Source organism: Delphinapterus leucas, chromosome 7, assembly GCF_059928025.1.
Source record: "Delphinapterus leucas isolate spDelLeu-1000000601 "Yukka" chromosome 7, BTC_Dleu_Yukka2, whole genome shotgun sequence".
Classification (NCBI taxonomy): Eukaryota; Metazoa; Chordata; class Mammalia; order Artiodactyla; family Monodontidae; genus Delphinapterus; species Delphinapterus leucas.
The window spans coordinates 16,587,197-16,601,449 of record NC_143135.1 but is presented as its reverse complement, the minus strand read 5'-3'; the positions used below and the strand labels follow the sequence as shown (position 1 = coordinate 16,601,449).

The 14,253-nt window shown below is 35.8% G+C and overlaps 1 protein-coding gene across 2 annotated transcripts in view; it reads left to right on the top strand.

Annotated features, from left to right (window-relative positions):
* The window catches only part of API5 (apoptosis inhibitor 5), a 37,115-nt gene that overhangs the window by 12,563 nt on the left and 10,299 nt on the right, over window positions 1-14,253 (top strand). For both annotated transcript variants that reach the window (XM_022592217.3, XM_022592216.3), the window contains exons 2-10: window positions 1,726-1,887; window positions 2,979-3,072; window positions 3,568-3,633; window positions 4,146-4,297; window positions 5,529-5,735; window positions 6,671-6,775; window positions 7,894-7,983; window positions 12,430-12,611; window positions 13,874-13,967. In XM_022592217.3, coding sequence (XP_022447925.1) covers window positions 1,726-1,887; window positions 2,979-3,072; window positions 3,568-3,633; window positions 4,146-4,297; window positions 5,529-5,735; window positions 6,671-6,775; window positions 7,894-7,983; window positions 12,430-12,611; window positions 13,874-13,967 — 1,152 coding nt within the window. The remainder of the gene's footprint in view (window positions 1-1,725; window positions 1,888-2,978; window positions 3,073-3,567; window positions 3,634-4,145; window positions 4,298-5,528; window positions 5,736-6,670; window positions 6,776-7,893; window positions 7,984-12,429; window positions 12,612-13,873; window positions 13,968-14,253) is intronic.

Below are 14,253 nucleotides of genomic sequence, written 5' to 3'. Positions count from 1 at the left end.
GCTTCTCTTGTTGCAGAGCATGGGCTCTACGCGCACGGGCTTCAGTAGTTGTGGCTTGTGGGCTCAGTAGTTGTGGCTTGTGGGCTCTAGAGCGCAGACTAAGTAGTTGTGGCGCACAGGCTTAGTTGCTCCGAGGCATGTGGGATCTTCCCGGCCGAGGGCTTGAACCCATGCCCCTTGCATTGGCAGGTGGATTCTTAACCAATGCGCCACCAGGGAAGCCCAAAAGTGTATAATACACTTTTGAAGTAGTAGCTCCTGAAGACTGATTTTGTGTCTGCATTTCATGAGGAAGCTAACCTTATTCACAGAAATTTCTGTTATTTAGGGGGTGGTATTAATGTTTAAGATAGTAGAAGGAGTTGTCATTAATCAGTTTGATGGAATTTGTTTATTAGAAATAATTTTTAGAATTTGTTTTTTTAGATAGGTTGGCAATATATGAACTTTTAAAGTAATCTAGTAATTATGCAGATTATATTAAAATGTGTACCTTTAGAAGATCTAATTGTGATCATAGCCTTTTGATACATGGAGCACTTTATTTCCGATTATTTTTTTAAAATAATGTCCTTGGGACTTCCCTGATGGTCCAGTGGTCAAGGCTTTGAGCTTCCACTGCAGGGGGCACGGGTTCGATCCCTGGTCGGGGAACTAAGATCTTGCATGCCGTGTAGGGTGGCCAAAAATAATGATAATAATAATAATGTCCTTAATTGAGATCCCACTGAACCTAAATAACTTTTCATCATGCTATATATTTTTTCACTTAACACAGTATATTGTCCATGAGAAGAATTATCACAAAACTAAATTTGTGGTAATTCTCTAATCCATTTTCTGTTCTTTAGTTTTCCGCTCTTGATGGCATAAAGCAAGCTCACTTATCTAAAGCATTTAGAGAATTTCTTTATACAGAGTAAATACATATTTGGTATTTGTATTATGTTTAAGGTTTTCCAGGAATTAAAAGTATTGTGTAGCTGTGATATTTATTACTTTGTTTGCCACCTTGATCCATTTAATAGAAGGACTGGTTTGGAGGCAAGTGTGTAGGGGGAATTGGGAACTTGTTGATTCTTCACATTATGAGTATCTGAGGGAGAGCACTTCTGAAATTTTTTTTTAAAGGAAACAAATGAGCTTTGAATGTATTATTTTAATGAAAAGTTAAATATGTGATATTAGCATCTGTCTTCATCGAAATTGGTTGGCCATATAGAATGAATTACCATTTTTATATCCTAAAATGTGAGGCAAAATAAAGCTTCCTAACCTTCCTCGTATTGCTTAATTTCAAGAGTGTATTCTCTCTACCTTCTGCAAGGTGGTAATTGGAAACAGATAAATATATTTAAGTAAATGTAACACAATTCTTTGAGAATTCTATTATATTCATTACAAATTTTTAAAGCATGATACAATCACAAGGCTAGGGTCAGTAATCAATAGAATAAAGAAGTGTTGGTACATAACAAACTTACTTGCTTTTTCAACTTAATATTAGAGTCATTCTTCTCCTTTCCCAACTCACAGGTAATAACATGGGGGACAGGGAGCAGATAGGAGGAAGGTAGCTGTCAAATTTAAGCAGTAAAACTCCAAAAATAAGCGCATTTCTTAGCCTATGTAAAATTTAACTGATTTAAAGGAGACTCAAAGAAGTTTGTTTAGCTTCCCATCCTTCAAAATTGTGTTTCTTTTCTACTTCATTCTTTCTTTCAGCATAAAGATGCTTATCAAGTGATATTGGATGGTGTCAAAGGTGGTACCAAGGAAAAAAGATTAGCAGCTCAGTTTATTCCAAAATTCTTTAAGCATTTTCCAGAATTGGCTGATTCTGCTATCAATGCACAGTTAGACCTCTGTGAGGATGAAGACGTATCAGTAAGTTTATGTTTGACACTTTTCAACAAGTTTTCAGATGTTGCTTTTGCCATTTTCAGATATTTTCTGCGTGTACCTAATATAACTGAAGTACCAATCATATCAGTGAACAATAAAATACTGCAGTGTGGCCTGGTGTGACAACATACCAAGGCTTAAACCTACATGTAAGAAAATATATTAGTTCTTTCAACTGTGAAAAATCTGTAGAATCACATAATACTTTGTTTTGCTTATTTGTTATCCACTGTTGAAAATGGTTGTGGCTCACATCTTTTCCTTAGATTATTACGCATTGTGCATATGAAATCAGACTAGTGTTAGTTTGTAGTCAATTTATGCTTGCTTGGATATTTAAAATAATAATAGTATTGCAGCATAAAATATAGTTTTAACACCCCTAAATATTTTGCATAGCAGAAAAATAATTGACCTGTGAAAAAATTGTATGTGATTACTAGACTAAAAAGAAATAGTTTTTGCTTGGAACAGAATTAACCATTAGCATTTCTGGCTGCTGATACAGGTTCCTAAGAATTTTCAACTATTAGCCCCTGGCTTTTCAAATGAAATCATTGAATCATGATTTCATGCATAATTTGTTAGATTTAACTCCCTTGCACTTTTATGTTAAACTAGATAAGCCACGATCGCATATTTGGAATGAAGTTCACAGAATGTATTCACAAATGTATTAAGTAGTCAATACTGAAAATTCTAAAGTAAATAGTTATTAGATATGACATTGACACTGTAGCCATTCTTGAGGGATACAGTATTATGTACCCACAGGTAGTAAAAACCCAACAGTTGTGTATAATCAGCATATAAACTGTTGTTTATAATCTCAAATCTGCCTACTCCAGATAATTGTATTTAATGTCCCTTTCCACCACATTTTGTTTTAGTATTCTCTGAAGCTTTGAATATTAAATTGGAGTAAATTATTTCTAAAACTGCTAAAAATCTCATATTTTTGTGACTCATATGCCCCTATATGGTTTGTCTGTGGTTTTTGTTTTCTTTAAAGGTTGAGGTTGTTTTTATTTATGATAGTATTTGGTTAATTTTTTGTTTGAAATTATGTTCAGATTCGACGGCAAGCAATTAAAGAGCTGCCTCAATTTGCCACTGGAGAAAATCTTCCCCGAGTGGCAGATATACTAACCCAACTTTTGCAGACAGGTAAGGAATTTTATTAATACCCTTTTATCTAAATATAAATTCTCTCTGAAATAATGACTCTGTTTTTCTTAGCTTTTTTTTTTTTTTCTGAAGGTGCTACCTCTGATAGAAATTTAAATTCTCTTTTTTATTCAGTAGTTTGAAGCTTACTGACTTGTGATTATCTAATTTCTGGTTTTGTTTTGAATTCTGTTTATAAAGGTATAATGACTGGATTCTTTGGGGAATTTTTATTCACCACCATCCCCCCGCCCCCCAATTTCCTGTAGTTTCTCAATTGTACCATCTTAACATAGGAGCTTTACAGGTACACTAGATCAGGTTCTCTACCCTTACAAGAAAGATGTATTTTCTTGGTACTTGAGAGAAATGCTTAGTTATATGTCTCCTCTCAATGTAATCTGTGAGAAACTGTGTTGAGTCTTAAGTTTGAAAATGAAGCAGATGGTATTTTTCATTTATTTTATACATTTGTACCACTTTTTTTCTATCCAGATGACTCTGCAGAATTTAACTTAGTGAACAATGCCCTATTAAGTATATTTAAGATGGATGCCAAAGGTAAGGCCACTTCTTGTTCTGAATTGTGTTTGATGTCCTAAAGAATTGGGGAGTTTGGCAGTACTCATTAAGGATAAAGTCTGGGATTCACCCAGACGTCTGTTTCATAAAAATTCTAAGTACTCTCCAAAAAAAGCTTAGCTCAAGATGTTTGTGACTCGAAAAACCAGCAGAAATAATTGCAAAAACAGATCAAACTTTTCCCTTAGAAGTCTGTTGGAAAAACTCCCTTTGCCACTTTAAAGAAATTCTTCCAAAATACCTGAGTTTATTTATTATTAATAGTGATAGAAAAGGAAAGTCATGCTCAAGCTGATTCTGAATCCGTGAACAAAGCATATGGTCACTCTTATGGTTGGGGCTTTAGAAATTTCAGACAGTTTAACCAGTATCAGTGATATTCAGGAAGTTTATTGATTCACTTGAAAAGAAATACTGTAATTCAAATTAACTTGAAAAATTTCATTCCTATATAGAATTGACTTGCTACATGCAACTGTTTTGTTTTGCAGGGACTTTAGGTGGCTTGTTCAGCCAAATTCTTCAAGGAGAGGACATTGTTAGAGAAAGAGCAATTAAATTCCTTTCTACAAAACTTAAGACTTTACCAGATGAAGTCTTAACAAAGGAAGTAGAGGAACTTATACTAACTGAATCCAAGAAGGTAAGCTTCGGTTATCTTTTACTGAACTTCTCTAATGCACAAGAACATACTTGAAATTAGCCGCATTCATCAGTGCTGTATGTAGCTTGTGTATAAGGTGATATATCCCATAAGAACCACCGTAGAACTTCAAGATTTTCTTATGTTGTGCTTTGCACTTTGGTCACTTGTAGTGATGAATCAATGTGTTAATTTAAAGGGTTTGATCACATTTAAATCCTTTGTGGTGTTATCCTTAAAATTTATGTATTCATCAGGAAGGAATCATTTCCTTCAGGAATTTTTACCTAATTCCCGCCCTTCCTCCCTGATTTTAGGATATTCTCCCATAGTATTCTGGATCATTTCAGAATGAAACTGAAGTCACCTTGAAATGACCTGTTGTTTCTTCCTATCCCATGACACTATAAGCTCTAGAGACCGTGCTTATTTGTGCTCCCAGCGCTGGCATAGTTACAGTTGCTAAGATTTGAAAGGTGCGTCACAATTAACTTTTCATTCATACAGTGCCAACGTTTGGGAATAATTTATTTTTATGTGTTGAGGAAACTTCAAAATTTTCTCTAATAGCACCACTCACTTGCTTATTGATAAGATTTCTTTAGTGAGAGAGAAAGGAGCAGCATATTTCACCTATGCCCCAGCTAGTTATCTGGTGGGATACGTCATGATTGCTTGCTCCTTTGGTCAGTGAACAGAAAGGCTTAGACCTACTGATATGGAGCACTTAAAATTTGCATGGTCTTCTGTTTTGTATACAATTACCATATTAATGTGAATGAGGCTGCTTTTAAATACAGGGAACTGAGTCTGATTTAACAGTTTATTGCCACATTTTCTCCATCTTTTTTTGGCTATCACCCCCTGAAGAGCCTTTTTAGATATTTTTTCCCTTAGCCACTATCCCATGAAACTTTAATACCACAGATATACTGTATATCTGTTTATGTACTGTATGTATATCTGTGCTTTATACGTAAAAGAAGAGTAAAATTTTCCAAGAACCAAATTTTGTTCCATTGGAAACAGTGTAGCGCACCATTGAAAATACATGGCTTATTCTGAAGCTAACTTGACTGAAGCTTGAAGTTGTCCTCTCTTCAGTATTTCAGGAACATTAGCAGCAAACTAACTTTGCAAAACAGATTTGCTGTGCTGTTTCAGTATTGATGTTTCTTTCCCATTCAAATGATAAAGATACTAATAACTGTTCTGAATCGTCTCTTTCCAGGTCCTAGAAGATGTGACTGGTGAGGAATTTGTCCTGTTTATGAAGATACTATCTGGGTTAAAAAGCTTACAGACAGTGAGTGGAAGGCAACAACTGGTAGAGTTGGTGGCTGAACAGGCTGATCTGGAACAAACCTTCAACCCCTCGGATCCTGACTGTGTGGACAGGCTTTTACAGTGCACTCGGCAGGCGGTACCCCTCTTCTCTGTGAGCTCTTTGTTTTGTATACCTGGTATTTTGATTACTCTATTAGCTTAAAATTCTATAGATATACACTTGAGCCTTCTTCTCAAACCTTTGTATAAAAGTATTAACCCAATGGAGCTATTATTTATTTTATGGAGGCCTAGGTGAAGAGCCCAAAGCAGCAAGAAATTTCTATATAGTCTTGCTTAGGGACTTTTTAAAAGTCTTGAGATTTTGCATCATACTTTATAGTTTCACTGAGTTTTTAAAACACTTAGTTTAGTAATTTAACTTTTTTTTTCCTTAAATTTTTTAGATTGTTGTTGTAGGTGTATTTGCTCTTTATCTCTGGCTTTGTGCTTCCTCTGGCCATGAATCTTCTGAGATGTGCATAGCACAGTTTGAAAAACACAATTTAAAGGAGCTGTCCTGGTACTTCCCTGGTGGTACAGTCGTTAAGACTCAGCACTCCCAACGCAGGGGGCCTGGGTTCGATCCCTGGTCAGGGAACTAGATCCTACGTGCATACCACAACCAAGGAGCCTGTGAGCTGCAACTAAGGAGCCCATCTGCCGCAACTAAGACCCGGCACAGCCAAATAGATAAATAAATGTTTTTTAAATAAATAAATAAAGGAGCTGTCCTTCTAAAGGGAGAATGTACAGTCTAAAATTCAACACTAAAGTTTCCCCCGAAATTTGACCTGAGAATCAAATAAGAGTTGAAAGATGTATAAAAGTCCCAATGCTCCAGATTACTTTGCAACAAAGTATATATTGTCTATTGAGGTTACTCCTGGGGTGCTTTGGGGTGTGCACTCTGTTGTATTTTAGCCACAGTACTTGATGCTTTGGTACTGAGCATTTGTCTATTGACATTCTACTGTTTGGGAGAATATAATATATGTATATCTATATATATTTTTTGACAATTCAGTGTTCTTTGGATTTTTACAGAAAAATGTTCATTCCACAAGGTTTGTGACTTATTTCTGTGAGCAAGTTCTCCCTAACCTCAGTTCCTTGACTACCCCAGTGGAGGGTCTTGATATACAGTTGGAGGTAAGAGAAAATTTCTGCTTTTAGCACTGAACAGTCATTCCCGTATTTCAACATAAATGTAAACCACTAACTTTGATCTGATTTCTAAGAGACTTAAGGCCTGGTGGTGGCTAGCTAGTAACCTCTCCCAGGATTAATTACATAGGAATGCTTTATGGATTCATTGAGAGTTTGCTACAGTAGGAAAGCACCGCCTATAGTTTTCATTATAGTCTAAGTCTCTGCCTTTGTAGCCTTAATACTTTTAAATACGTTGTTCAGTTATGACAGTTCCTATCTCTATGACTGATAGAGCCAGATTTAACTGGTTTAACACAAAACGTCCTTTATCCGTTCTCCAATAGAATTGACTACTCTCTATCCCCTTTATATCTCAACTGTGATGTACATATACATTTTTTTTGCAGCATATAAAATACTCACATTTTTCTCCCCAATTTAACCTTATTCCTCTCTGAATCCTCAGAATCTAATGTAGAATTCTGAAAAGCACCTAGTAATGATTATTGAATTGAAATATGGAAATGTATGTGCCATTTCCTTCATGGGTCTTTAGGATAGAGAAGAGTCTCACTGTGCACTTACACTGTGGTTTCCTTCACATGTCCTGGGTTTGGCTTATCGGACTGGAATTGAGTAAAGCAGAGATGAACCTAAAGAATAGTGGCAATTACTGATACTTTGAGTTAGTATCCAGAGACTAAGTCTGATAGCAAAGGAGGCCCATCCTAACTGTTAGTAAATAATTCTTTGCTGTTAAGAGTTCTTGCTCATTGTCTCTTTCTTATACATTGTTAACCTGTAGCAGAAAGTGTATATTCTTTTCCTTACCAATTCTCACAGATATATTGAGAGTCATGAGATCTGGGTTTTAGAGTCTGCCCTGCCACTCACATACGTTGTGACTTTGCCAAGTCACATAATCTCTCTGACCTTCAGTTTCCTCAACAGTAAACTAGGGCTGCATCTCTAAATTTTTTTTCCAGTTCAAATGTTATGATTCTGTAAAAGCCTAACTGAAAAATAAGCAGTATTAAATAGTTATGTAGAATAATTATTATTTTATAACCCTTGCTCATTCAAAAAGAATGCTAATAACAGTGAATTGTGTGTTTTAGGTATTGAAACTGTTGGCTGAAATGAGTTCATTTTGTGGTGACATGGAAAAGCTAGAAACAAATTTAAGGAAACTGTTTGATAAGTTATTGGTAAGAACTTTTTTCTTTGCTTATGGCATAGTCAGTATAAAGCCCCAAAGTCTAATAGTGTAGTATTAATTTCTAGATTATAGAGAACCAGATTTTGAAATGATTTAGATAATAATTGTAGTGTTGTTAGCTGCTCAGACCACACGTTGTCTACTTTAAAAATAAAATCTGTTTTAATCTTAGGCATTTCTTCTGTTGTTGATGCTTTAGACAAAATATAATACAGGATTTATATAGTAAGTCTTTCTGCTATTCCTTTATCAAAATATTTTAAATGTTTACACCAGATCACCATCAAGGTTGCTGCTCAAGGCCAAATGGCTTTAGCAACCTGGAAATAAAGTTGTTAATTATAATTGTGGAGAAAATAAGCCATCTTTTTTAGTTTTTAATTGGAGTATAATTGCTTTACAATGTTGTGTTCATTTCCACTGTACAATGAAGTGAATAAGCTATATGTATACATAAAACCCCTTGCTCTTGGACCTTCTTGCCAACGCCCCCCATCCCACCTGTTTAAGTCATCACAGAGCACTGAGCTGAGCTCCCTGTGCTATACAGCAGGTTCCCACTAGCTATCTCTTTTACACATGGTAGTGTTATTTATGTCAAACCTAATCTCCCAATTCGTCCCACCCTTCCCTTAGCCACCATGTCCACATGTCCGTTCTCTACCTCTTCATCTCTATGCCTGCCCTACAAATAGGTTCATCTGTACCATTTTTCTGGATTCCACATATATGCGTTAGTATGTGATATTTGTTTTTCTCTTTCTGGCTAACTTCACTTTGTATGACAGACTCTATCTAGGTCCATCCACCTCACTACAAGTAACTCAATTTCGTTTATTTTTATGGCTGAGTAATATTCCATTGTACATATGTGCCACACCTTTATCCATTCATCTGTTGATGGACACTTAGGTTGCTTCCATGTCCTGGCTGTTGTAAATAGTGCTGCAGTGAACATTGTGATACATGACTCTTTTTGAATTATGGTTTTCTCAGGGTATATGCCCAGGAGTGGGATTGCTGGGTCATATGGTAGTTCTATTTTTAGTTTTTTAAGGAACCTCCATAATGTTCTCCATAGTGGCTGTATCAATTTACATTCCCACCAGCAGTGCAAGAGAGTTCCCTTTTCTCCACACCCTCTCCAGCATTTATTATTTGTAGATTTTTTTGATGATGGCCATTCTGACAGATGTGAGGTGATACCTCATTGTGGTTTTGATTTGCATTTCTCTAATGATTAGTGATGTTGAGCATTCTTTCATGTGTTTGTTGGCAATCTGTATATCTTTGGAGAAATGTCTGTTTAGGTCTTCTGCCCGTTTTTGGATGGGTTGTTTGTTTTTCTGATGTTGAGCTGCATGAGCTGCTTGTATATTTTGGAGATTAATCCTTTGTCATTTGATTTGTTTGCAAATATTTTCTTCCATTCTGAGGGGTGTCTTCATCTTGCTTATGTTTTCCTTTGCTGTGCAAAAGCTTTTAAGTTTCATTAGGTCCCATTTGTTTATTTTCGTTTTTATTTCCATTACTCTAGGAGGTGGGTCAAAAAGGATCTTGCTGTGATTTATGTCATAGACTGTTCTGCCTGTGTTTTCCTCTAAGTTTTATAGTATCTGGCCTTACATTTAGGTCTTTAATCCATTTTGAGTTTATTTTTGTGTATAGTATTAGGAAGTGTTCTGATTTCATTGTTTTCCATGTAGCTGTCCAGTTTTCCCAGCACCACTTATTGAAGAGGCTGTCTTTTCTCTGTTGTATATTTTTGCCTCCTTTGTCAAAGATAAGGGGACCATATGTGTTTGGGTTTATCTCTGGGCTTTCTGTACTGTTCTGTTGATCTATATTTCTGTTTTTGTGCCAGTACCATACTGTCGCTTTGTAGTTTAGTCTGAAGTCAGGGAGCCTGATTTCTCCAGCTCCATTTTTCTTTCTCAAGATTGCTTTGGCTATTCAGTGTCTTTTGCATTTCCATACAAATTGTAAAATTTTTTGTTCTAGTTCTGTGAACAATGCCATTGGTAGTTCGATAGGGATTGCATTGAACCTGTAGATTGCTTTGGGTAGTAGAGTCATTTTTACAATGTTGATTCTTCCAATCCAAGAACATGGTATATCTCTCCATCTTTTTGTATCATCTTTGATTTCTTTCATCAGTGTCTTATAGTTTTCTGCATACAGGTCTTTTGTCTCCTTAGGTAGATTCATTCCTAGGTATTTTATTCTTTTTGTTGCAGTGGTAAATGGGAATGTTTCCTTAATTTCTTTTTCAGATTTTTTTGTTTTTAGTGTTTGGAATGCAAGAGATTTCTGTGCATTAATTTTGTATCCTGCTACTTTATGAAATTCATTGATTAGATCTAGTAGTTTTCTGGTAGCATCTTTAGGATTCTCTATGTACAGTATCATGTCATCTGCAGACAGTGAAAGTTTTACTTTTTCTTTTCTGATTTGGATCCCTTTTATTTCTTTTCCTTCTCTGATTGCCTTGGCTAAAACTTCCAAAACTGCCCCTATCTCTTGTCTTTTTGATGATGGCCATGCTAACAGGTATGAGCCAATATCTCATTGTGGTTTTAATTTGCATTTCCCTAATGACTAGTGATGTTGAGCATCTTTTCATGTGCTTGTTGGCCTTTCGTATATCTTCTTTGGAGAAATGTCTGTCAAAGTTCTTTTGTCCATTTTTTGATTGGATTATTTGGTTTTTTGCTGTTGGGCTGTATGTGTATTTATATATTTTGGATATTAACCCTTTGTCAGATACATAGTTTGAAAATATATTTTTCTATTTCACAGGTTATCTTTTCACTTTGCTATGTAGAAGCTTTTTAGTTTGATGTAGTCCCATTTGTTTTTTTTTTATTTTGTGGCTTGTGATTTAGGTGTCATATCCAAAAAATCATTACCATGACCCACATCAAGGAGCTTTATTCCTATGTTTTCTTCTAGGAATTTCATGGTTTCAGGTCTTACACTTAAGTCTTTAATCCATTTCAAGTTAATTTTTGTGAGTGGTGTAAGATATGGGTCCAGTTTCATTCTTCTACATGTACATATCTAGTTTCCCAGCACCATCTACTGAAGAGACTGTCTTTTCTCCATTGAATATTCTTGGCTCCCTTGTCAAATATTAGTTGACCATCTATGCTTGGGTGTATTTCTGGGCTCTTGATTCTGTTCCATTGGTCTGTTTCTCTTTTTTTATGCCAGTACTATACTGTTTTGATGACTGTAACTTTATAGCCTAGCTTGAAATCAGGAAGTGTGATGCCTGTTGCTTTGTTCTTTCTCAGGATTTCTTTGGCTATTTGGGGTCTTTTCTGGTTCCATATAACTTTTAGGAGTATTTTTCCTAGGAGCATCAACTTTTTTTTTGTTTTAAGTATAGTTGATTTACAATGTTGTATTAGTTTCTGGTGTACAGCAGAGTGATCCAGTTATATATATTCTTTTTCATATTCTTTTCCATTATGGTTTATTATAAGATATTGAATATAGTTCCCTGTGCTATATGGTAGGATTTTGCTGTTTATCTTAATTTTATATATAGTAGTTTGTATCTGCTAATCCCAAACTCCTTTTTATCCCTCCCCCTCCTTTCCCCTTTGGTAACCATAAGTTTATTTTCTATGCCTGTGAGTCTGTTTCTGTTTTGTAACTAGTTCATTTGTATCATATTTTAGATTCCACATATAAGTGACATAAGATATTTGTTTTTCTTTCTGACATACTTCATGTGGTATGATTATCTCTGGGTCCATCCATGTTGCTGCAAATGGCATTATTGCATCCATTTTTGTGGCTGAGTCGTATTCCATTGTGTTTGTGTGTATGTGTGTGTGTGTACATATATATATATACACCACATCTTTACCCATTCATCTGTTGATGGACATTAAGGTTGCTTCCATATCTTGGCTATTGTAAATAGTGCTGCTGTGAACATTGGGGTGCATGTATCTTTTTGAATTAGATTTTTCTCTGGATATATGCCCAGGAGTGGGATTGTTGGATCATATGGTAACTCTATTTTTAGTTTTTTAAGGAACCTCCATACTGTTTTAAGAACATCAGCTTTTGATGTCAAACCCAGGTTGAATCCTGCCTCTTCAGCTTATTAACTTTGGGAAACTTACCTAAGCTCTCAGAACTTCAGTTTATTCATCTGCCTAGTACCTAATAAATATTAGTCACTTTCACTGTCATTAGTAGTGGTAGTAGTAGTAGCAGCTATACTATAGGTTAATATGGAATGTTGACAGGCTGGGTTATTGATCCAATATGGTAAAAGGGATATCTTACTTAAATTTCTGATCTTGGCAGTTTTTAATGCTTCATGTCTTCAGAGCGTGCCTTATAATTACGTGAGTATATGCTTATAATTAGAGTGTCTAGAGCAGATTGCATACATCTCTCTATTTTCATCTCTTAGGAGTATATGCCTCTCCCTCCAGAAGAAGCGGAAAACGGGGAGAACGCTGGTAATGAAGAACCCAAGCTGCAGTTCAGTTATGTGGAATGTTTGTTGTATAGCTTTCACCAGTTGGGCCGAAAACTTCCAGATTTCTTAACAGCCAAGCTGAATGCAGAAAAGCTCAAAGATTTCAAAATAAGGTGATGTATGGTTGAAGTGGCCAGCCTTTGACAAAGGTGAAAGCTATCTTGAAGCTCCCTAGATTTTGTTTTCATTTTATAAGAGCTTTTTCCCCACCCTGCCTTACTGCAGTGCAAAAGAATGGAAGATCTACAAAACAGGAGTGTATATAAACATACAACTATTGTGGCATAGCAAATGCATGGGAGAAGATGACCTTTTTCAAAAATGGACTCTGGCTCTCCCTACTTGCTTCATGATCTTGGGCAGGTTCCCTAACCTCTCTAACACCCCAAATTGTCCTCCGCTCTTAAATTTATTGATAATAGTACCTGCCTTATAGAGTTGTGAGAATTAAATGAGACAATGGATGAAAAGCTTTAAGCACAATGCCTGGCACATAGTGGGTATTCAGTAAACTGTATCTGCTCTTACTATCTTACTGGAGGAGCTGCTGGAGGAGCAGCACTGGAGAAATCAATATAAGTCGTTTTCCTGAAGATACTTTGTATTAAATCATTGCATGAACAAATTCACACCTTAAGTTTTGAGGTGCTTGGCCACTGTATCATCTGTTATTGTCCTCTGTGCTTTGGTAAGGCAGAGGTTTAATACTTGGTGAAACGTTTGACCAGAAGCAGCATCTTAGGAAATTACTCTGAAAGTGAAAAAAACAGCGATGCCACGTTGTTAAGTAGAGTTCCTAGAAGTCGGCAGGATGGAGTTACGGTACCACCTTTCTTCACATATTACCTGGGAACAAATTTGAAAAAGAGATTACTCAACATCCTTCGCAAAATCTGCAGTTTTATTTTTAAACTGGACCCTTAGGTGCAAATGGGTCAAACACTGTCCCTCCTTAGCAGGTAAACATAGAGATTAAGTGACTTGTCTGTGTCACTTGACCTTCATTTGGCTAGTGGAAGAGAAGAACCCAGGCCACCTGATTCTAGTTCCTGGCTCCTGGTTGTTTCTAATTTAGACACATACCTTGCAGGTTAACATAACAAGCTTCCTTAGCACAGTGCCAGAAGTGTTTCCCTTGCCAGGTTGAGTGTGGATCTATTCCAATTTTTGACGAAGAAAAACTGCTTTTATTTTACTTATTTGTGTATCTCTTATGATCATACATTGATAATTAAAAGAAAGTCCCCCTCAAAATTTACTCTTTATTGGTAAAGGTCACTTAGCTGTAGTATTCTTTGAATTTAAAAACACAGTTGAGGTATAAAAGCAAAGTTGAAGTGATGATTTCTTAATTAGCAAATACTTCTTCATTTAGGCTGCAGTACTTTGCACGGGGCCTGCAGGTGTATATCAGACAACTTCGCTTGGCTCTCCAGGGTAAAACAGGCGAGGCCTTAAAAACAGAAGAGGTAAGAATACTCAGTTACATCTTGTTGGGAAATTTTTATAATAGCCACCATTTATTACAAATTCAGACTGAATTCATATATTGAAATGTAACATTCGACTTTATTTGAAGGATGATACAACTCTAAGTTGAAGATACAATGTTAGAAGACTACATATTTAGTTATATGCTAAGTTATATAGGAAACTTTATCATTGTTGAAATGTCTTGAATGTTTCCAATGTTTGTGAACAATGTTATCAAATGTTGATGCATACCAGTCTTTCACTAGGGTCTCATTAGCAGCA